General features: G+C 40.8%; 2 protein-coding genes across 2 annotated transcripts; both read left to right on the plus strand.

Annotated features, from left to right (window-relative positions):
- The first annotated feature begins 991 nt into the window (after nt 1-991).
- qrfpra (pyroglutamylated RFamide peptide receptor a) lies at nt 992-13,726 on the plus strand. The gene is made up of 6 exons (XM_029671895.2): nt 992-1,551; nt 6,325-6,483; nt 8,161-8,222; nt 8,359-8,594; nt 9,250-9,347; nt 12,205-13,726. Exons 1-6 carry the CDS (start codon nt 1,212-1,214, stop codon nt 12,594-12,596), a joined length of 1,287 nt encoding a protein of 428 aa, XP_029527755.1. The 5' UTR covers nt 992-1,211; the 3' UTR covers nt 12,597-13,726.
- Nucleotides 13,727-17,648: 3,922 nt separating this feature from the next.
- On the plus strand, nt 17,649-22,016 carry LOC115134984 (ribosomal protein S24). Its single transcript, XM_029669132.2, has 5 exons — nt 17,649-17,697; nt 18,794-18,859; nt 19,030-19,239; nt 19,430-19,543; nt 21,936-22,016. Exons 1-5 carry the CDS (start codon nt 17,695-17,697, stop codon nt 21,936-21,938), a joined length of 396 nt encoding a protein of 131 aa, XP_029524992.1. The 5' UTR covers nt 17,649-17,694; the 3' UTR covers nt 21,939-22,016.
- The last annotated feature ends 2,460 nt before the right edge of the window (nt 22,017-24,476 follow it).

Raw genomic sequence — 24,476 nt, forward strand, 5'->3', positions numbered from 1 at the left:
GTGGACAGTTACAGTTCATATAAAGAAATAAGTCAGTTGAAATAAATGCATTAGGCCCTATTCTATGGATTTCACATGACTGGGCAGGGGTGCAGCCATGGATGGGCCTGTAAGGGTATAGGCCCACCCACTTGGGGCCATTCCCACCCATTTGGGAGCCAGGCCTACACATTGGTTGAGCCAGGCCCAGCCAATCCGAATGAGGTTTTCCCCACAAAAGGGATTTATTACAGACAGAAATACTCCTCAGCACCACCTCAGATGATTCTGGCGGTGAAGAAGCCGGATGTGGAGGTCCTTTGCTGGCATGGTTACACATGGTCTGCGATTGTGAGACTGGTTGGAAGTACTGGACATAGAGAAATTAATATTAAATTATCTGGCAACAGCTCTGGTGGACATTACTGCAGTCAGCATGCCAATTGTACGTGCCCTCAAAACTTGAGACATCTGTGGTATTGTGTTGTGTGACAAAACTGCACATTTTAGAGTGAACTTGTATTGTCCCCAGCACAAGGTGCACCTGTGTAAGGATCCTGCTGTTTAATTGGCTTCTTGATATGCCATACCTGTTAGGTGGATGGTTTATTTTGGCAAAGTAGAAATGTTCACTAACAGGGATGTAAACAAATTTGTGCACAACATTTGAGAGAAATAAACTTTTTGTGTGTATGGAACATGTCTGGGATCTTTAATTTCAGCTCATGAAACATGGGACCTACACTTAACACGTTGAATTTATATTTTAGTTCAGTATTTTATATATATATATATATGATCTTAAAACCACTTAGTGGGTTGAGGACAATTTGACCTGAAATTGACTCATAATTACAATAACTAAATATTTATTTATTTAACTAAATATTTCAATGCAGCTATGGGATACATGGGGGGTTAAATGTTCTCTGGTCAACGTCCTATATATAGTCTAATGATTATTGAGTGATGACGCATGCCAGCGTGCGATGCAGTGGTTGAGTAGTAGCCTGGGAGAGCTAGCATGGCACAACTGGAGCCTCCATACGGAGAGAGGAATAGGCTACTCACGCATTTTCGCACACGTCTCGGGTGGTGCACAGGACACCGCAGGGGTTTTATCACGATTTATCGCTTCAATAAGTCTCTAATAAGGACCCCGCTCTGCCTAAATAAAGGTGAAAATCAATTAGCCAGACAGCAAATTAAATAATAGTAATTATTCACTTACTATGGGGAATACGAAAATAACTCCAGAGGTCCTGCAAGAGCTACTTTACCGTTATAATTTAACACGTCGGGAGTTTATTGAAATCTACAAAATCCAACCGCTGGTTTATACGCCTGAGCTTCCACCTGGAGCCCAGACAGCGTTCGTGATTGTGTACGCGGTTATTTTCTTGCTGGCACTACTTGGAAATAGTTTGGTTGTTTACATCGTGGTGAGAAAGCGGGGAATCCAAACTGCCACGAACATCTTCATTTGTTCTCTAGCAGTGAGCGACCTCCTGATTTCGTTCTTCTGCATCCCGTTCACTTTACTGCAGAACATCTCATCCGAGTGGCTAGGAGGTGAGAGAGTATTATCTATCTGTGTTTTATGAAGTGATTCACTTATAAATTGAGCCTGTTTTGTAAAAATTAACCTAACATGAATTCTGGATGGTTAGGGCTATTATGATAATGGAAGAGCCACGACTTTCAAACCCACAGCTATTGAGTCATCTACAATTTAGGGCATCGCCTTATAAAATAAATTCAAAATCGAAGATTTAATATAACTTAATTGACTTTTTTTCTGATGGTAATATGACCTATTTTGTTCACTACAGACAACCCAATAATAACTGAGGCTTTACAGTTTGCTGGTATAAGTTCTGACTATATAACAAATAATGTGAGAAAGCAGAGGTAAAGTGGAGGCTACTAAACATTCACACTAAAAAGCAATGGCTCCATGGGGTTTCAAAGCTGTGGCTCTATGGGGATTTCAAATCTGTGGCTCTATGGGGATTTCAAATCTGTGGCTCTATGGGGATTTCAAATCTGTGGCTCTATGGGGTTTCAAAGCAATGGCTCTATGGGGTTTCAAATATGTGGCTATATGGGGTTTCAAAGCAATGGCTCCATGGGGTTTCAAAGCTGTGGCTCTATGGGGATTTAAAATCTATGGCTCTATGGGGTTTCAAAGCTATGGCTCCATGGGGTTTCAAATCTGTGGCTCTATCGGGTTTCAAATCTGTGGCTCTATGGGGTTTCAAATCTGTGGCTCTATGGGGTTTCAAAGCAATGGCTCCATGGGGTTTCAAAGCTGTGGCTCTATGGGGATTTCAAATCTGTGGCTCTATGGGGTTTCTAATCTGTGGCTCTATGGGGTTTCAAAGCTGTGGCTCCATGGGGTTTCAAAGTTGTGGCTCTATGGGGTTTCAAATCTGTGGCTCTATGGGGTTTCAAATCTGTGGCTCTATGGGGTTTCAAATCTGTGGCTCTATGGGGTTTCAAATCTGTGGCTCTATGGGGTTTCAAATCTGTGGCTCTATGGGGTTTCAAAACTGTGGCTCTATGGGGTTTCAAATCTGTGGCTCTATGGGGTTTCAAATATGTGGCTCTATGGGGTTTCAAATATGTGGCTCTATCGGGTTTCAAAGCTGTGGCTCCATGGATTTTCAAATATGTGGCTCTATGGGGTTTCAAATATGTGGCTCTATGGGGTTTCAAATATGTGGCTCTATGGGGTTTCAAATCTGTGGCTCTATGGGATTTGAAAGCTGTGGCTCCATGGGGTTTCATGTCTTCATATTGATTGGTCTACTTAATTTCATTACATAAAACATTAACTTTAAATCATGTCTAGTTTCAACATGGTGACAATTTAATGAGGACCACTGATTAGAAATGATGAATGCAACCAGAATGGGATGTTTCATCATTAGACTACAACACCACAGATATGTCCCAAATAGCACCCTATTCTCTAGGTAGTACACTACTTTTGACCAGAGCCCATAGGGCCCTGGTCAAAAGTGGCGCACTATATAGGCAGCATGCTACCGTTTAGGACACACACACCCTATTTTCGTAAAGAATCACGCAATTTGTTGAATAAGGTCCATGCTTGCAAAAGTAGAGATTCTCATGATTTAAGAATAATTTCCCCTGTCTCTGTAAGGTCCCTCAGTTGGATAGTGAATGTCAAACAAGGATTCAACCTCAGAGCAACCAATGAGCTTTAAAAGTATGGAATACATTTTTAGACAGGCACAGATCAGGGGAGGTAAAAACAATTATCCTAGCCACTGGATATCTCTTTGAGTTTGGTAATCTGTGGGTGGTATGTCATATTTTTATTTTACCTTTATTTAACTAGGCAAGTCAATTAAGAACACATTCTTATTTACAATGATGTCCTAGGAACAGTGGATTACCTGTCTTGTTCAAGGGCAGAACGACAGATTTTTACCTTGTCAGCTCGGGGGTTTGATCTCTTGATCTTTTGGTTACTGGCCCAACGCTCTAACCACTAGGATACCTGCCGCCACAGACCCCATATCCCCCAGATACTGTAAAGATCTGGCCATCCTTCCTTACTGAGCTGCAGAATAAAATGGAAACTGCTCATGGATATTTCTCTGAGGCTGAAGATGATTTTAAACAGTCAAGTGAATTCATGGCTGAGCTCATTGCATTCACTCCACATTACTGGCCTGTATGACAAAGTGAAAAGAAGGAATCCCTTTCCAAATTACCATCCTGTTTGCAAAGCCCTTAAAATAAATAATGCAAGACAGCATCGTAAAGAAATGAACTTTTTGGCCTAAATTAAAAACATCAGGTTTTGATCAAATCCAACATAACACATCACAGAGTGAAACCCTCTCTAAAGCTCATTTCCTGCCATTCTAAACATTTTGCCATGTTCATATGATATGAGTGAGAGAGACTAAAAAAATCAATTGGGGCCCCCTAGAGGTCAGGGCCCCAGGGCACGTGCCTTGCGTGCCTGGTCAGTAATTCGGCCATGATTACTACAAGGTTTAGATAGCTGGCTAGACTAACTTAACCAGTAATCTATAAAATGTTAGATGACATGGTCTAACTGAGTGACTGTCAGTGACTGATATAACAAGAGGAAAACTGCTCAAATTTCAAAATTGCATGTTGTGTATCCTACTATCCTTACTAACAGTAAGCTGAGACCCCAACTGACTAGTGTGCATGGCTAAAGAGCTCTATTTTCATGTCATCTGACCAGAAAGTAAAATAAAATTTGATATGATTTTTATTTGAAATAAAGATCTTTGGCCACGCACACCATTACTTGTCTTTTTTGCTCAGCTTTATCAAGGGTGCCAATCATTTTGGACCTGTAACTGACATTTTCCCAATACCTCTTCCATTGTCCTGCCAACAAACTAATTCTGGTAAAAGCATTCAAACATCATTTCTATGATTTGCCTTAGTTGTCTGGCAAAAGAACCAATTTCTAGGAAACTCATTCAAGTATCATTATCCTGCGAACAGACACATCACTGATATACCTCTAAGTCGATCCTCTGTCAGTCAAATAAACCGATTCTAGTAAAAGCATTCAAGCATCAATATCAACCTTCTGTTATCAATCAAAAGGACACATTTTTGGGGAAATCATTCAATTATTATTATGTCCTCATTATACCATACATCATCCTTCCATTGTTAAGCAAACAGATACATACAGTGTAAGTATGTTAAAACACAACGCATAACATTTTTGTAAGCCTTCCATTGATTAGCAACAAGACCCATTCCTAGGAAAAGCATTCAGGTATTTCACCTTCATAAGCACTAACGCGTTTGACTAAACCGTTACACAAGATACAGATTTGTATAAGACTGGCGGTAAAGAAGACCAATATTTGCTGTCACATCTCTGGTCATGCATATAAGAATTGAATTGTGAACCAAATCAAGTAGAAAATTGGCCATTACATGATTTATTATTTCTTTATTAGCAACCCTGGTGTCCACTAGCACCAGGGTTTTCATTGGCACCAGGTTGTCCACTAGCACCAGGTTGTCCACTAGCACCAGGGTTTTCATTGGCACCAGGTTGTCCACTAGCACCAGGTTGTCCACTAGCACCAGGGTTTTCATTGGCACCAGGTTGTCCACTAGCACCAGGGTTGTCCACTAGCACCAGGGTTTTCATTGGCACCAGGTTGTCCACTAGCACCAGGTTGTCCACTAGCACCAGGGTTTTCATTGGCACCAGGTTGTCCACTAGCACCAGGTTGTCCACTAGCACCAGGTTGTCCACTAGCACCAGGGTTTTCATTGGCACCAGGTTGTCCACTAGCACCAGGTTGTCCACTGGCACCAGGTTGTCCACTAGCACCAGGGTTTTCATTGGCACCAGGTTGTCCACTAGCACCAGGTTGTCCACTGGCACCAGGTTGTCCACTGACACCAGGTTGTCCACTAGCACCAGGTTGTCCACTAGCACCAGGGCTTTCATTGGCACCAGGTTGTCCACTAGCACCAGGTTGTCCACTAGCACCAGGTTGTCCACTGGCACCAGGTTGTCCACTAGCACCAGGTTGTCCACTAGCACCAGGGTTGTCCACTAGCACCAGGTTGTCCACTAGCACCAGGTTGTCCACTAGTACCAGGTTGTCCACTAGCACCAGGTTGTCCACTAGTACCAGGTTGTCCACTAGTACCAGGTTGTCCACTAGCACCAGGTTGTCCACTAGTACCAGGTTGTCCACTAGCACCAGGTTGTCCACTAGTACCAGGTTGTCCACTAGTACCAGGTTGTCCACTAGCACCAGGTTGTCCACTAGTACCAGGTTGTCCACTAGCACCAGGTTGTCCACTAGTACCAGGTTGTCCACTAGTACCAGGTTGTCCACTAGCACCAGGTTGTCCACTAGCACCAGGTTGTCCACTGGCACCAGGTTGTCCACTGGTACCAGGTTGTCCACTAGCACCAGGTTGTCCACTAGCACCAGGTTGTCCACTAGCACCAGGTTGTCCACTAGTACCAGGTTGTCCACTAGCACCAGGGTTGTCCACTAGCACCAGGTTGTCCACTAGTACCAGGTTGTCCACTAGTACCAGGTTGTCCACTAGCACCAGGGTTGTCCACTAGCACCAGGGTTGTCCACTAGCACCAGGTTGTCCACTAGTACCAGGTTGTCCACTAGCACCAGGTTGTCCACTAGCACCAGGTTGTCCACTAGCACCCTTTCGGACACAGAAAAGGACTCCTGTGGATTGCATGCATTGGGCCTGGTCAAAGATAGTGCACTACATAGGAATGAGGTTGCCATTTCAGACACAGGCTTTGTCCCTCTCCTCTTATAGGTGTTCTGGTGTGCAAGACCATTCCCTTTGTCCAGACGACAGCAGTGGTGACAGGTATACTCACCATGGCGTGCATCGCTCTGGAGAGGTACCAAGGCATCGTCCATCCACTCAGCATGAAGAGACAGTACACACCACAGAGAGCCTACAGGATGCTGGGTAAAGTAAAGATATGGACCTGTATTAACAAATTGTCTTAGAGTAGACAGTAAGTAGATAGTCATTTTTGCTATTCTCTTTAGGGGAGAGAGGAACAAAGTCACCTTTGACCCTCCTCAGGGTTCGAAGTAGAGGCGTTGTTTTATTCTTCTGAGATACAAGATACAAGTCAATTCAGGTTTGGCCTTCCTCAGAGCCTTATTTACAAAGCGTATCGGAATACTGATCTAGGACCAGATTGTCCTTTCAGATATTAATGAGTAAGATTATATGGATACAAGGGAGCAGTGGCGATTGGTCAACAAAAAAATATAGATATATTTTTGGTACAAAATATATTCAGTACCAGTCAAAGGTTGGACACACCTACTCATTCAAGGGTTTTTCTTTATTTTTACTAGTTTCTACATTAGTCCCGTAGTCGCCTCTTCACTGTTGACATTGAGACTGGTGTTTTGCGGGTACTATTTAATGAAGCTGCCAGTTGAGGACTTGTGAGGCGTCTGTTTCTCAAACTAGACTCTCTAATGTACTTGTCCTCTTGCTCATTTGTGCACCGGGGCCTCCCATTCCTCTTTCTATTCTGGTTAGAGACAGTTTGCGCTGTTCTGTGAAGTTATTAGTACACAGCGTTGTACGAGATCTTCAGTTTCTTGGCAATTTCTAGCATGGAATAGCCTTCATTTCTCAGAACAAAATTTGACTGACGAGGTTCAGAAGAAAGTTCTTTGTTTCTGGCCATTTTGAGCCTGTAATCGAACCCACAAATGCTGATGCTCCAGTTACTCAACTTGTCTAAAGAAGGCCAGTTTTATTGCTTCTTTAATCAGAACAATATGTTTCAGCTGTGCTAACAATTGCAAAAGGGTTTTCTAATGATCAATTAGCCTTTCAAAATGATACACCTGGATTAGCTAACACAACGTGCCATTGGAACACAGGAGTGATGGTTGCTGATAATGGGCCTCTGTACGCCTTTGTAGATATTCCATTAAGAATCAGCCGTTTCCGGGGCCTCCCGGGTGGCCTAGGGCACTGGTCTCGTGGTCTAGGGCACTACATCGCTGTGCTAGTTGTGCCACCAGAGACTCTGGGTTCGCACCCAGGCTCTGTCACAGCCGGCCGCGACAGGGAGGTCCGTGGGGCGACGCACAATTGGCCTAGCGTCGTCCGGGTTAGGGAGGGTTTGGCCGTTAGGGATATCCTTGTCTCATCGTGCACTAGCGACTCCTGTGGCGGGCCGGGTGCAGTGCACGCTAACCAGGTCGCCAGGTGCACGGTGTTTCCTCCGACACATTGGTGTGGCTGGCTTCCGGGTTGGATGCGCGCTGTGTTAAGAAGCGTTGCGCCTTGGTTGTGTTTTGGAGGACGCATGGCTTTTGACCTTCGTCTCTCCCGAGCCCATACAGGAGTCGTAGCGATGAGACAAGATAGTAACTACTAACAATTGGATACCACGAAAACGGGGTACAATTATTATTTGTTTTATCTGCCGTTTCTAGCTACAATAGTCATTTAGAACATTAACAATGTCTACACTGTATTTCTGATAAATGTTGTTATTTTAATTATATATATATATATATATTTTACTGAGGTCCGGACCTCTGTGTCCTCATATGTAGTTATGGCACTGGTAGAACCATGTCTTCATTTTGCTTTGTTCTCTTTGACTAGGAGTTGTTTGGCTTGCATCCATGATTGTTGGATCTCCCATGTTGTTGGTGCAACAGTTAGAGGTGGGTAAGATACTACACTCTGCGTAGTACTCCTGCCAATTGCTTTTAAGCTATTTCCCTGTCCAGATGTGTTAGATCTGTGATTACTTTGTGTGTGTGTGTGTGTTTGTGTATTCACACTTGTGTCTCTCTCCAGGTGAAGTATGACTTCCTATACGACCTACACCACGTGTGCTGCCAGGAGCGTTGGCGCTCGGCCTCACACAGACAGCTGTATGCCACCTTCATCCTGGTAGTTCTGTTCCTCCTGCCCCTGGCGGCCATGTTGATCCTCTACACACGGATAGGGATCGAACTGTGGATCCGCAAGAGGGTGGGCGACTCCTCTGTACTTAACACCATGAACCAGGGAGAGGTGGGAAAGATCTCCAGGTCTGTATAGAGTTACTGTATGTATGATACCTCACAAAATGACTCCATAAAAAACGTGTGTGTTCAACAACCTATACACATACATGGTAGTTACGTTCTGTAGGTACAGAGTGATTGCAGCGGACATGAGTCGGTACATGGTTGCTCATGGTCTTTTGATAAGGTAGCCCCTCTGCCTGAGACTTCAAAATCAGTGTCAAGAAAGAAGATCCTGTTGGTCTGGTGGTCAAGATGTTGGTTACTCCCGTGGAAGATCCTGTTGGTCTGGTGGTCAAGATGTTGGTTACTCCCGTGGAAGATCCTGTTGGTCTGGTGGTCAAGATGTTGGTTACTCCCGTGGAAGATCCTGTTGGTCTGGTGGTCAAGATGTTGGTTACTCCTGTGGAATATCCTGTTGGTCTGGTGGTCAAGATGTTGGTTACTCCCGTGGAAGATCCTGTTGGTCTGGTGGTCAAGATGTTGGTTACTCCCGTGGAAGATCCTGTTGGTCTGGTGGTCAAGATGTTGGTTACTCCCGTGGAATATCCTGTCCGTGACATAATTATGATCATTTCACTGAATACCGAGTATAAGAATATTATCATATGATCCAAAAAGTTTCCTCATGTTAACCCGACAGATTAATATGTGTTTCTTATTCTTTGTTGGTGATTAGAAGGAAGAGGAGAGCCATCAAGATGATGATTACCATTGTGGTGCTTTTCACTGTGTGCTGGGCCCCATTCCACACCGTCCACATGCTCTCTGACTACAGTAAGTCTGTCTGAGAAGCCAATAGCCATAAGACACTTCTCTTCTATACATCATTCAGTTGGTCTGAAAGTTGATTTCAATTATGGATTCATATGATTGGAAGTGAGACCCGGAGATGGAGGTCCAAGGGGGGATGGAGAGGCTGCTTTGCATCCTATTGTTAGATAATTGCTGTTATGAAGAAAAAAAACATCATGGGGAGACTGGAAATAAGTTATTAAGATAAATGTTGGAGGGGGGGTTCTATTAAGCTAACATGGAGTGGTTTTAAGATGTTCACTTAGCTATTTGATTTCGAATTTTAGGTCCCCTGTGGGAATAACAAAAAATATATACAGTACCAGTCAAACGTTTGGACACACCGACTGATACAAGGGTTTTTCTTGATTTTTCTTATTTACTACATTGTAGAATAATGGTGAGGACATCAAAACTATGAAATAACACGTGAATTCATGTAGTAACCAAAAAAAGTGTTAAACATAACAAATCAAAGATTCTTCAAAGTAGCCACCCTTTGCCTTGATGACAGCTTTGCACACTCTTGGCATTCTCTCAACAAGCTTCATGAGGAATGCTTTTCCAACAGTCTTGAAGGAGTTCCCACATATGCTGAGCACTTGTTGGATGCTTTTCCTTCACACTGCAGTCCAACTTATCCCAAACCATCTCAATTGGGTTGAGGTCGGGTGATTGTGGAGGCCAGGTCATCTGATGCAGCACTCCATCACTCTCCTTATTGGTCAAATAGCCCTTATACAGCCTGGAGGTGTGTTTGGGGTCATTGTCCTGTTGAAAAACAAATGATAGTCCCACTAAGCGCAAACCAGATGGGATGGCGTATCGCTGCAGAATGCTGTGGTAGCCATGCTAGTTAAGTGTGCCTTGAATTCTAAATACATCACAGACAGTGTCACCAGAAAAGCACCATCACACCTCCTCCTCCGTGCTTCACAGTGGGAACCACACATCCAGAGATCATCTGTTCACTTACTCTGCGTTTCACAAAGACATGGCGGTTGGAACCAAAAATCTCAAATTTGGACTAATCGGACCAAAGGACAGATTTCCACTGGTCTAATGTCCATTGCTCGTGTTTCTTGGCCCAAGCAAGTTTATTCTTATTATTGGTGTCCTTTAGTAGTGGTTTCTTTGCAGCAATTTGACCATGAAGACCGGATTCACACACAGTCTCCTCTGAACAGTTGATGTTGAGATTACTTGAACTCTGTGAAGCATTTATTTGGGCTGCAATCTGAGGTGCAGTTAGTGAACTTATTCTCTGCAGCAGAGGTAACTAGTTCTTCCTTTTCTGTGGTGGTCCTCATGAGAGCCTGTTTCATCATAGCGCTTGGTGGTTTTTGCGACTGCTCTTGAAGAAACTTTCAAAGTTCTTAAACATTTCCGGGATGATTGTCATGTCTTTAAGTAATGATGGACTGTTGTTTCTCTTTGCTTATTTGAGCTGTTCTTGCCATAATATGGACTTGGTCTTTTACCAAATAGAACTTTCTTCTGTATTCCACCCCTACCTTGTCACAACACAACTGATTGGCTCAAACGCATTAAGAAGGAATGAAATTCCACTAATGAACTTTTAACAAGGCACACCTGTTACACACCTGTTAATTGAAATGCATTCCATGTGACTGCCTCATGAAGCTGGTTGAGAGAATGCCAAGGGTGTACAAAGCTGTCATCAAGGCAAAGGGTGGCTACTTTGAAGAATCTCAAATATAAAATCTATTTTGATTTGTTTAACACAAATGTTTGGTTACTACATGATTCCATATGTGTTATTTAATCATTTTGATGACTTCATTATGCCCTAAGGGTCGAAACATTGTTAATAAATATCAACTGGTAGCATGAGCAGCAGTCTGCGGCATGATCCTTTCTGTTTTCCATGAGTTTGCCTCACTCCAGCACCTGCGGAAAGTACCTGGATGTGCTTCAGATTTTGTTCACTATTATTCTACAATGTAGAAAATAGTCCAAATAAAGAAAAACCCTTGAATGAGTAAGTGTATCCAAACTTTTGACGGGTACTGTATGTGTTTGATTAATTATTGAATTTGGCCTTAGAAATGCACTGAATAACGCATTCAGAAATGGCAAAACAGACTAAATATAAAAAATAAGGAAAAAGGTTTTGAAGTGTCTGTCCTATTTCTAGGAGATATAAGAAAAGCTCAGGAAGTATATGTTTTGGTACACATATTTAACCCCCTTTTTTTGTTGGCACAAAACTGCTTCTATACATCCATATTTTTTTACCAGTACCTCGTTACCTTCAGACAAGTCCCGTGACACTTGTGGGAGTCATAGAGCAAAGCCGAGTCTCGTCTATCCATAGAGTGGTCATATTAGTTTGTAGCTCAAACGGTTCGGACGCTACAGACATAAGTTGGCACATTGGCGGTACCACTTCAGACGAGTCCCGTGGGGCTTGTGGGGGGTCATAGAGCAAAATGGAGAAGACCATTGTGTTCATGAGAGTCTCATCTTTCCATAGTGTGGTCAAACTGTTCAGACGCTATAGATGTTTTTGTGAGAAGACCAATTTTAGGGATGTGTCCTGGTCTGACAAACAGCGCTGTAGCACTGCCACATTCCACCGCAGATGCGGAAGGCTGACATGGTATTCATGAGTTTATCTGACACTGGGGAAGTAGATAAAGAACTTCAGTGCCAAAATTCTGAAGTATCCCTTTAAACAGATGGATATTGATGGGTATTTTTGTATTATGTTAATTAGATTGACACACGGATGCGTCAATTGATTATTAAGGATTAAGTACAACATTATCTAACAATCCCACCTAATTCAATTCCACATTATCATTCCCATCCTCAGATTACCTGGACGAGCAGTTCAACGACATCACGGTGAACATGATCATGGCCATCGCCCAGGCCATCGGTTTCTCCAACTCCTTCAACAACCCTATCGTCTACGCCTTCATGAATGAGAACTTCCAGAAGAAATGTGTGTCCACCTTCTCCCAGTGCTGCCGACGGCCAAACCAGAGGGTTGGAGCTCTAGACGTCACCAGTAGATCCAAACTACATGTCCGTTTTACCCGACCGAGGGACAGACAAGAGGCGGCCATCTTGGAAGACATGTCCATCGTACAGGCCACCAGGACACAGATTGGTGGGATTGAGAATGGTGCCTTAAAGCTAAATACAGCTCCATCCTATGCAGAGGAGGAGATCTTGTTTGTGACCTGTGAGCCACAGACATAAGTGGAAGTCAGATGTAGATATGCCTATATTAGATTTGGGACTTCTGTTCCCTAATGTGGTCCTGCTTGGCTCAGTTGGTAGAGCTTGCCCCGCCAGGATCGTGGGTTCGATTCCCGGGGCCACCCATACGTAGAATGTAGGTATGCATGACTGTAAGTCACTTTATATGGAAGCGTCTGCTAAATGGCATCTATTATCAACAGTGAGGTTACAATTGAATCAAGTGATTGATGATCCTAAATAAAAGGACCAGTCATTCACACCTTACTTTTAAAGGACCCCTAAAATCAGTGTAGGCTTCTTTTCTGGATTAGATTTGTATCTGAAAAATAATGGATATGACCACTCTACTCATGTGTGACCTTAGACATGAGATTCTGAACTCTGGAGAGAGAATATATGGCATCAATCATCCATATTGTATTTATCTACCTTGTTTTTCCTCCACTTAGGGCCTGTCTGGTTTTATAGTGCTGCCTTTGAAAACTGACTATAGGTAGGGTATTGGTATCCTCCAGAGTTATGTATTATTTGTGAAGTTGGTGCATACATTGTTGTGGCATTAAATAAAACTGTGCTGTGAAGTATTTTTCCATTTTCTTTGACAACAGATGAAAGCGTAGGAATGTGTCATGCAGGGGAGGCTAGTGAAATCCTAAAAAATATTTGAAACAGAATGGGTTACCAGTAATAAACTGGTCCTGAACATCTCTAAAACTAAGAGCATTGTATTTGGTAAAATCATTCCCTAAGTTCTAGGACTCGGCTGAATCTGGTAATGAATGGTGTGGCAGTTGAACAGGTTGGCAGATGTAGATAGGCCTGACTGCATGGCTTCTTGTTTTTATAAGAGACAATGTGTTGGAAATTCCAAATTGTTTGCTTAGTCAATTTACACACAGCACTGACATACACACTTACCCCACCAGACATGCCACCAGGGGTCTTTTCACAGTCCCCAGGTACAGAAGAAATTCAAGAAAACAGACTGCCTCCCAAGTAAATCACCCAGGTCCACACATGTCTGCGCCTCTGCCCAATCATGTGAAAGCCATAGTTTAGGGCCTAATGATTTTTTTTTTAATTGACTGATCTCCTATGAACTGTATCTCAGTAAAATCTTTGAAATGGTTGCGTTTATATTTTTGTTCAGTATATGTAAATTGTAAAGTATTTTGTCATGTATTTTCGTTATGAAAATAAGAATTTGTTCTTAACTGACTTGCCTAGTTAATTAAATAAAGGTAAAATAAAATCAAAAATGTGTCGGACCCCAGTAAGACTAGCTGTCGCCATTGATGTTTGCTAATGGGGACCTTAATAAAATAAAATAAAAAATGTCATGCACCCATTATTTTATAGGGTGCACGAAGTACGTGAGAATGGAAGGTGGGTGGTATTCGGAGAAATTCGATTTTTTCTAAAAACCTGAAACATTTTCCTGCAATCTAGAGCCATAATCATTATTCTTAATTCTATGTAAAAATATATATATATATATATATATATATATATTTCTGCATAGGTTATCTAAGCATACATCTTTAAAATGGTCATTTTAATTAATGATGGACATTGATTCTTTAAGAACTTTTATGCCTTAGGAGTTTTGTACATCTGCCACACTGGCATAGTATCATAACCCAAGAGTTAAAGCTATTTTAGTTTTTTCTAAAGTATAATAACCTTGCCAGCAGGTATGCCAGCTAAGATAGACAAGCTACTCTAACTTGATTGATAGCCTGAAATAGCTTGGTAGCTAGTTATGAGGTTGGGAGATTGGGAACCTATCAAGCTGGCTAGCTAAAGCCAATTTAATAAAATTGCTAGTTGGCTAGAATTACAGAGAAACAACAAAACATGTTTGCTTTATTTAATCATCAAGAAGGAATCAATCGGCTACATAACTTGATCAAATGAATTTACAAACATACCTCCTGTGAGTCCTGACTATCACCGGAAGCTAAAATCAAATCACTTGACACTTTCTCTTTTTTTTATTTTTTTTTTTTTTTTTTTTTATTAACAACAAATCAATACATAAAGCACATGAGGGAACACAAGCATACATATATTACAAACAATGGACAATCGAGCTAGGGGGTACAATATCACATTACAATTACACAAGGACCTTAAGGGACATGCATATACTTACAATTCTAACAGCTTTTTTGTTAGTAGAGCATTTAACCGTCTTAAAATACAGTTCAATTTCTTTTTGTAGGATACGAAAATGTGGTTTTCTGTTTGTAAATTTACATTTGTGTATATGAAATTTGGCCAAAAGAATAATGAAATTAATTACATAAAAATGATTCCGCTTATTTCTATTGTATGTAAAGAATCCAAACAGTACATCTCTCCACAATAGTGTAAAATCTTCATAAATGTGTTCAATTATAAACCTACTGATGTCTTGCCACAGTTTTCTTACATGCATACAATGCCAAAAAAAGATGCACAACTGTTTCTGGGTGGTCATTACAAAAGGAGCAATTTGAGTTGATGTTTTCCTTAAACTTCTTCATATAGTGGTTGGCAGGATAGTATTTATGAATAATTTTAAAGGAAACTTCCTTAATTTTGTTAACAAGTAGGTATGTTTGTGGCAACATCCAAACTTTTTTTCCAACAGATATTATCAATAAATCCATTCCAGTAAGGCATGACATAAGGTATAGATAAAACATCCTGCTGAAACAAGGATCGTATCGCTCTGTTGTTGAATGGACCAAAAGAGAAACAAATCTTTCCTACTGATGAGTCAACAGGGTCAATAGAAGGTAGGCTCTGAGGGTCAGGTCTTGACACGTTCCTGAATAACATAGCAACACCTGAGGGAATGGCATCTAAAACAATTGCAAAATCTTTAGGTGTTACAGGGACCTTGTAAAGTGATAAGAATTCTTTATAACTGAGTAAAAGACCCTCTGCATTTACCAGTTGGCTCACCAATAGGATATTATTTCTGAACCAATATTCTAAAAACAGAGAGGTATTTTTATACAATATATGCCGATTATTCCATATATAATATCTGTGTGGAGAAAAATTGTGTTTATAAATTAAGGACCATGACAAGAAAACCTGCCGATGAAAAGCAGAAAGTTTCACTGGAACTTTGTCAATATTATAATTGCAAAACAACATGAAGTTAAGGCCACCAAAAGTAGAGAAGACATGATGAGGAATACAATTCCAGATAGAAGTGGGTCTTCTTAGGAATTGTTTTATCCAATTGATCTTGAAAGTATTATTTAAAGTAGTAAAATCCAGAAAATTCAGTCCACCATTCTCATAAGTGTTCATTACAACAGTTTTCCTTAATGTAATGGGTACGGTTTCTCCAAAGAAAGTTGAAAAGCATCTGGTCTATCTCCTTGCTTATTTTACGGTCAAGATATAAAGATAGAGCACCATATGTTAGTCTAGAGATACCTTCAGCCTTGGTTATTAGGACTCTACCTTTTAAAGATAAGTCCCTCTGTAGCCATTGATTTAGTTTCTTCTGGTTTTTTTAATAAGAGGGTTCACTTGACACTTTCTCTCCTACACTGACAATACTGTCTGCATACACTAGAGCAGGAGTATCTAGCGTCCTGCCAAGCATATCTTTGCTCAGTGGTGCACCTTGGAAGGAACCACTTAATAGGGAAAATACCGCTGACAGATATGTTTATAAATAATTATGATATAACGTGGTCTAAAAAAGGAAGTTAAGTAATTAATTTAACATCTGATAAATGTTACATCTGAAAAAAATTCTCTGAAATTCCACTCTCTGGAATGTGATTCTTTGAGGTTTGAATCCATAAAAATAAATTAAATAACCATGTTACTGTGCATTTTAAGTCCAGTTTCTCATGGATTTCAATATGTGAAATCCGTGGTTCTGTTTGGCTCGGTTGGTAAGAACGTGGTCCAAAGTATTTCGTTCCGATGGTCCAGCAAAATGTTCACACTGCTATGCTTTATCTTGGCCAGGTCGCAGTTTCAAATGAGAACTTGTTCTCAACTAGCCTACCTGTTTAAATAAAGGTGAAATAAAATAAAATGTTAATTGTTGGACATAACAGACTGTAAAAACACCAGGAAATCAGCTCCAAGTGATTTTAATTTTGGAAATCCGCTCCCAAGTATTCCCATGCATATAATACAGAGACGCGATCATATACAAATGTAATCAAGGTTTGAAATAATTATGATTTAATCTAATATCATATATCTTCGGGCTTCTTGCGGTCAATTTGCAGTCTACAAATTATTTGTAATTATGTCTGGCCCGCCGACCAGCCGCTCATGAAAAAATCGGCCTGCGGCTGAATCTAGTTGATGATCCCTGTTCTACAAACAAGTAGTGGACACTGGAAATGTGTCTATTTTAATCCATGACCCAAATCACGGCCCAGGCTGTCATTGACGCTACTTGACTGACATCTAGCGGTATAGGTAGGATTTTCTCTCTATGATTTCTCTACTTCTCCATTACCGCCAATTTTCATGAATGACGTGAATAAAAATAATTCCATGTCGTTCAATAATAAACAAAAGTATACATTAACATACATTGTTGCGTTAATAAATAATCATGTGGTGGACTACTTTTGGAAAAAGGGCATCAGAGCATGATTGTGTATCTGCTAGATTAATAAAATGGCCACCAATTAATAAATGTGTAATCAATAAACATGTCATTTCTGAATGTATTGCATACAATTTCATGTAGGATACTCATACTCACACATATAGGATACTCATACTCAATATAAATACATATACATTCACGTCAGTAAGTACAGAAAACAAAATACAGATTAATCATGGAGTATTTTTGGATAACACAAATTTGTTTGCCAAAATTACATGGGCATTTATTTTATTTTGTGACGTTTGATCTATTGTCATATACACTTAAGAAAATAGTACATACAAAGGACAAAACGACACGTTATATTTTCCTCTTTGTGCTCTCAAATAATCTGCATGTATTTTTAGTCAGGCAAGAATTTTGGTCGCACCGCTTCCATTCAGGCATTTGGTTGGCCAGCTTCGGGCCCTTCCTCCTTTTCCGCATCCCTGAGAGGCTGATGCCAAGATGGTGAGTCTTGTGGCATAAAATGTTGAATTAAATCCTTCATATATCTTAAGCATCCTTTCGTCGTTGTTAAAGTCATGAAGTCCGAATACATTGACAAGCCATCCGTGATAGGAATATTACAACATTTAAGTTGTAAAAGTTATTTTTAGTCCTTTAAGAACTGGTGGCCTAACCGAGCTCTGGCTTTTGGACCGCCTCTTCATTCGGTTGTGCAAGCCATTCAGTAATTTTATAACACATGACTTCTACTTTTCCACGACTACAAGTTGGTGGCTACATTGTGTTTTTTTGTTACAGTATGATATAATGCGGTTATTTGGCCAGCACGGGTTTAATGGCTAACAAGGTGTCCTCGACTGCTGTGGCTAACGGTAGTCTCCCTAACACAGCATGTCAGTTGTAAAGCAGCATTGTTATTCTGGATACTAATCTAGCTAACGTTAAATGCCACAAGATGACTAACGTTAACTTACCACAAATGTATGATATTTGGCATATACCTTGTAATCAATCCAACCAGAAGTACTCATGTCTTTGAAGTAGTTAGCTAACTACCTTCCATCTAAACAGGTCTAGCAAACGTTGGCCGGCTAACGTTAGTTAGCTAGGTTGCGAACTAACGTCAGTGACGCTAGCAACCTGTCAGCATGATTTGGTTTGTAAGTACTTGGCATACTTTTCACGTAGCTAGCCACTAAATCTTACCTGTGTAAGTCACGAAATACAAGGTAATGAAGTTGGCTAACTACCTCTAGGTGCCTGGTGTGAGCTGATGTGTTTGTCATGGAACAAGTAACTTTTTAAAATTTTGCCCTGCTAATCAACTAGCTACTTGACAAAGCCATCGTCTTTTTCAATACTTGTTGCTGTTTACTACTTGTATATATTATGTGTGTAGGGTCCCCAGTATATCAGGATTCTGTTCGTCGTAATTTCCAGATTTAGTTGAAAGTAGTGGCTAGCATATAAACACGTTCAATTACTGTAAAAAAACAACAATGTGTTCACCTGCAAGAAGGGGTCTGAAAAGCTACCTATAACGGTATTGTCATTCCAGTTTTGTAAATGCTAACCTCTGTTTTCCATCTACTTGCAGAACGACACAGTGACAGTCAGAACCCGGAAGTTTATGACAAACCGGCTGCTTCAGAGGAAGCAAATGGTAAGCCCAAATGTTTCTCTCCTACCACTATGACACCAAAACATGACCCCAATTGCTGTATACTGAGTGTTCAGCACACATTATTTAGTGAAGCAATTGTCTGCAGTTTCCTTTCATTTTTATAAGTGCTGCGTGGTCTATAACTGTTTCTCTATTGTCACCTTTTCTAGGTTGTTGATGTCCTCCATCCAGGCAAAGCCACAGTCCCTAAGACTGAGATCAGGGAGAAGCTGGCCAAAATGTACAAGACCACCCCCGATGTGGTGTTCGTCTTCGGCTTCAGGACACAGTTTGGTGGTGGCAAGACGACAGGTTTCGCCATGGTCTACGACTCTCTCGACTACGCTAAGAAGAACGAGCCCAAGCACAGACTGGCCAGGGTGAGTGGATGCTGGAAAAATGGAAATAAGTGTTGAGGTTTTTTATTTTGGGGGGGCTTTATTATTTTAATTTGTATGACACCATGTCTGTATAGTTTGTCCCATCAGTATCATCTATTGTCTGCTAGTGATGCCCTTGATGCACATTGCAAGCAATGCTATTTTGGTAAATATGTTTTTGTTCTCACAGCACGGTCTCTATGAGAAGAAGAAGTCCTCCAGAAAACAGCGCAAGGAACGCAAGAACAGAATGAAGAAAGTACGAGGTACCAAGAAAGCCAGTGTGGGTGCTGCTGGCAAAAAGGTAACTTGGCTGTTCCTCCTATGGTGCATTCCTCAAGCTGCTTTTGTTGTCCTTCTTCTGCTTTGATTTGAAAACGCAGTGGGTGAATGTATAATGATGTATGTACAATATGGTGTATGTACAAGATTTGTTTTCACCCAAGAGAACTTCACATCTGTGCAGATGGAAGGGACAGCTTAAGACTATTGAAACACCCCACGTGTCACTTGATTCTTATTAGTTAATCATTCATTACATGCATATCTTTTCCACTTTCTAAGTCTTAGTTTTGTCTTTATTTATGTGTTCTTACTGTTTTAATGAGTCATCTTTTTCTCCCAAACTGTTCTTTGGGACTGTAGAAGGTAAATGTTTTCATCAGTAGACTAACTGCTGTGTGTAGATAATGCTACGGTGGTGTTCCTAGCTGACTTCATCCCAATCCTCCCTTTTATATAACCAAAAAAGCTACTGCCTTTTTACATGTGGATTTCTTTAATGTCCACATTGGGTTTCAGTTCAGTCCCCTACCAGTTAGAATGAGCAACTAAGTATTAACTCATGACCCTAATTTTGGTGAGTGTGAACTGAACACTAATAGTGGTTTACATCCCAAGGTAAACCATATTGTGTAATCTTAAGACTCAATAGTAGGTCGCCAAGTGGATCTCTGAAAGACTAGAAACTCGAGCCATTTCTCAATTCATTCCTGGATGACCCCAATGGAGAACATATGTTTGTTTTAGTCCAGCACTAACACATAATTCAACTAGTCAAGTCTTAGTGCTGGGTTAGAACACAAATATGCACCCCCAAGAATGGATTGATAGACTTTCTAGCTGCATTTGTGTGTATTTATTGAAATTCCCACATCTAGTGCTCAGCATTCAGTTTGGATTGTATTATTTTCCTGGGTGGAGTTGACTGAATTTTGTCATTCATCTTCGGTGCAAATCTTATGCCTTTCAGGGGTCTACTCTATGAGTAAAGTATTTTGAGTAAAGTATTTTGAGTAAAGTATTTTGAGTAAAGTATTTTGAGTAAAGTATTTTGAGTAAAGTATTTTGAGTAAAGTATTTTGAGTAAAGTATTTTGAGTAAAGTATTTTGAGTAAAGTATTTTAAGTAAACTATTTTAAGTAAAGTAGCTTAACATTATCTTCATCCTTTTACCTTTCTTTTGCCTCCTGTGGATTTCTTTTACAGAAATGAGGTCTGTTCCAGGTATTAAGCAAAGCGGGCATGGCGTGCTGTTATTCATGTGTTGAAATGAACATAGACTCTTATATCCTGGTAGTGCTAGTTGAGACCGGTCTCTGCATGTCTCACCTGTAGTCTTTCCACAACCTTTTATCTACCAATACCAACCTTCCCTCTTCAACCCACCCGATTTCCCTATACTCCTAAAGTTACCCTGGCTGTTGGTACTTATACCCTGACAAATAATCTTATATCCACTAACGTCATATCAACTTAAAGAAAGTCTAAATTACACTAAAGGTTACTATTCTTATTCTGCTGTTAAACTATTACATCTTTATATTTGCCAACTGCTGAGTACAGTTATGCTAACATTTAGTACAAGTGGTGGCCTCCGGTTGTCATGTAATAAAGCAAGTCTAGAGTGATGCATTGGATAACAAGTTATAACCAACTACTGTCTGTGAGACAACTGAACCACATGTCCACTTATACAACTTTTCTGAAACATTAAACCTCCATAATTTCATTTAGGCATGTATTTAATTTAATGTTCTTTTATATATACATTTTGATGTTTTATTATACTAGACTGCCAAATAAATTGGTATCTTCACTGAGCTGAAAAATGTAGGATTCACTATGCAGAAATCGCTCCGCCATTTCCTGGTTGCTAAAATTCTTACGTTTGCCTAATTTCAGTTTGTGACAAAACAAGGAAGTATTGTCGAGAATCATTGTACCATCTAAACCGCTGTGAAATATATTTTCTATAACCATAAAATATTGTATTTTCGGCAGTTTGAAGCTGGTGTACAAAACCAAAAGTAAGACACAAACCGAACTTAAGAACGGGAAGCATTAAAATAATGCACATAGAACAGATCTACTGCTTCTTAGACTTGCTTTCAATGAGAATGACAGATCTATAACACATTTCTGTGAATTTGGTTGGTTGCCCAAAAAGTTTCATTGCAGCTTTATCTGTAATTTTGCAGGTGAAATTTTGGTGCATTTACTATAACCAATGTGTAGGTTGAGCCCACGTCCCTAGCAAATGAATCTGTTCCCACACCCAATTTCAATACTATTACCCTCCTTCAAACCCTCAGCCCAAAAATGAGTTGACCCCCCCCCCTTGAGTATAGTGGTGGATAGAAAGTGAACTTCTGTTTTGCAGATGAACTAACTTCCCTTCCTCTGTTTTCCTACAGTGAGCCCGGAGAATCAGGGATGGTCCTCGTGCTCAAGATGTTCTTGTATATTGTCATCAAATAAAACATTTGGAAAAGTCACTCCTGTTTTCACAACTTATTTTTATATGCCCTGGACAAATTTGACATGTTTGTGTGTACTGTTACATTTGCAGTGTGCGGTAAATATACTGAACAAAAATATCAATGCAACATGTAAAGTGTTTCATGAGTGAAATGAAAGATCCCACCTTTATTTAACCAGGCAAGTCAGTTAGGAACAAATTCTTATTTTCAATGACGGCCTAGGAACAGCGGGTTAACTGCCTGTTCAGGGGCAGAATGACAGATTTGTACCTTGTCAGCTCGGGGGTTTGAACTTGCAACCTTCCGGTTACTAGTCCAACGCTCTAACCACTAGGCTACCCTGCCGGTCCATATGCACAAAAAGCTTATTTCTCATGTTGTGCACAAGTTTACATCCCTGTTAGTGAGAAGTTCTCCTTTGCCACGATAATCCATCCACCTGACAGGTGTGGCATTTCAATAAGATAATTAAACAGCATGATCATTAAACAGGTGCATCTTGTGCTGGGGACAATAAAAGGCCACTAATGTGCAGTTTTGTCACACAACACAATGACTCGGATGTCTCAAATTTTGAGGGACTGCAATTGGTATGCTGATTGCAGGAATGTCCACCAGCGCTGTTGCCAAATAATATTAATTTCTCTACCATAAACTGCCTCTGTTTTACAGTAGTTTAGGGGATAGAGGGATAATGAGGTAAATTGTTGTACTACTGCGTTGATCTTGCATAAGTAAGCTTGTGAGATGTGTGTGGTTGTACAAGCAGAGATGTAAGCGGAAGCGAGACATCCCACTCGCTCATTTTTTCCTGGTTACATTCTTGGATCATATAGCCAATGAACTAAGCAGACCAGACCCAGCTGATTTTGCATTGGTGTCTATGGGAGAGACGTTAAGCAGACCAGAACACACGTTTTTTCCATTTGTAAGCGGCCTGAGTTAGACCCATCATTTATCCACCATCTACGGTACAAAGCTAACAGTAGGAGGCCCTAACAATAGGTGGGAAGGCAAGCGGTCTACTTATTGCTTCAACCCCTCGTGAACAGATTGATGCGAGTCGACCCTGTCACTTTGTCTCTTATGCTGGTAAATGTAGTAATGGATCAGAAAATTAAGACTTCAGGGTCAAAGATTCAGAATTGTCTGGAGAGTGCCCCCTACTGGCCAACCAGCATTACAGACTCCTGCTACATTCTCTTTTTTAATACTGTTGAATGAGTCTGAAAATATCCAACATTACCAAATGCATTGAATGTTGAATTACTGAGGTGATTTGTGGATAAACTATTGTCCTATATAATGATCTCATACACTGGTCCAGTGTGTCCTTAATCTTTGTAGACATTTCGTTTTCTCTTATGACTGAAATATTTCCACCTTAATTTCTCACGATGAGAGAAGACATAAATGAAAGGCTTCATTCTAATCAAGTTGAAAATATTTAAAGTGTTTTGTAAAAATGGTTCCATTGTGTTCACCAAGACTGAAGACCCTTGGTGTGAGCACAGAGCTGAACCAATGGTGCTACGTTGCAGAGACTACTACTGCTGTAATTCATACTGATTTGTCTTGGGCTATGCACTTTGTTGACAACATACCTGGCTCCTACCAGGTGACATGGAAAGGTCAGTGTCTGCACCTCATTACTGCTGTCCCTGATGTCTCAACACTAGGTCCCCATGGGTTCTCTGTACACAAACTTGCTTCTGTCACATCCTTACATGGTCTCATCACTTATGCTGATGGCACTCAACTCTTTCTCACATTCCATACAAGTATGATTTCTGTGTGGCTGGCAGACATCTCTGCTTGGATGTTGGCCTGCCACGTCAAGCTCAAACTCTACAACACAGCACTGCTATTCCTTCCTGGGGAAGGTGTGCCAGATCCAAGACCTCTCCATCACAGTTGACATACTCCATTGTTGTGTCCACCTTCCAGACTAACTAATCTCTGTGGTTTTGGTCACGCTGAACTGATGGTGCTACAATGCAGACTTCTAATGCTGTAACCCATTGATTCACAGAATAGTTCAACCTGTACATGTTTATTAAATTGTATGTCTCAGGCTCTGCACTCTCTTTGTTGTCACCTTGGCATGACAGGTGAAGTGAAACAATGTGAGCGTGTGAGATCAGGCTAGTTTAACGAGGCAAGCTTTTGATACAACTGGGCAGTCATAAAAACATGCAGCCTGACCTTCACCTCAGTCTGGCGAACACAATACATCAGTAGCCTTGTGTGAGCCAGAACAGATCACAGGGTAGCAGCTTGATGTAGAAGTACACCCCCTGGACAGGACACTAGTCTATTGCGGATCTTTACCCCAAATCTAGCTTAATGCTGAGTGCCAAGCAGAGACGCATCAGGTTTTGTTTTTGACAGCCAGCGATTGAACTCGCAACCTTCCAATCTCAGTGCGGACACTAACCACAAGGCCACTGAGTTGTTACATTAGCTAGTTAGTTA

Source organism: Oncorhynchus nerka, linkage group LG10, assembly GCF_034236695.1.
Source record: "Oncorhynchus nerka isolate Pitt River linkage group LG10, Oner_Uvic_2.0, whole genome shotgun sequence".
NCBI classification, from domain to species: domain Eukaryota; kingdom Metazoa; phylum Chordata; class Actinopteri; order Salmoniformes; family Salmonidae; genus Oncorhynchus; species Oncorhynchus nerka.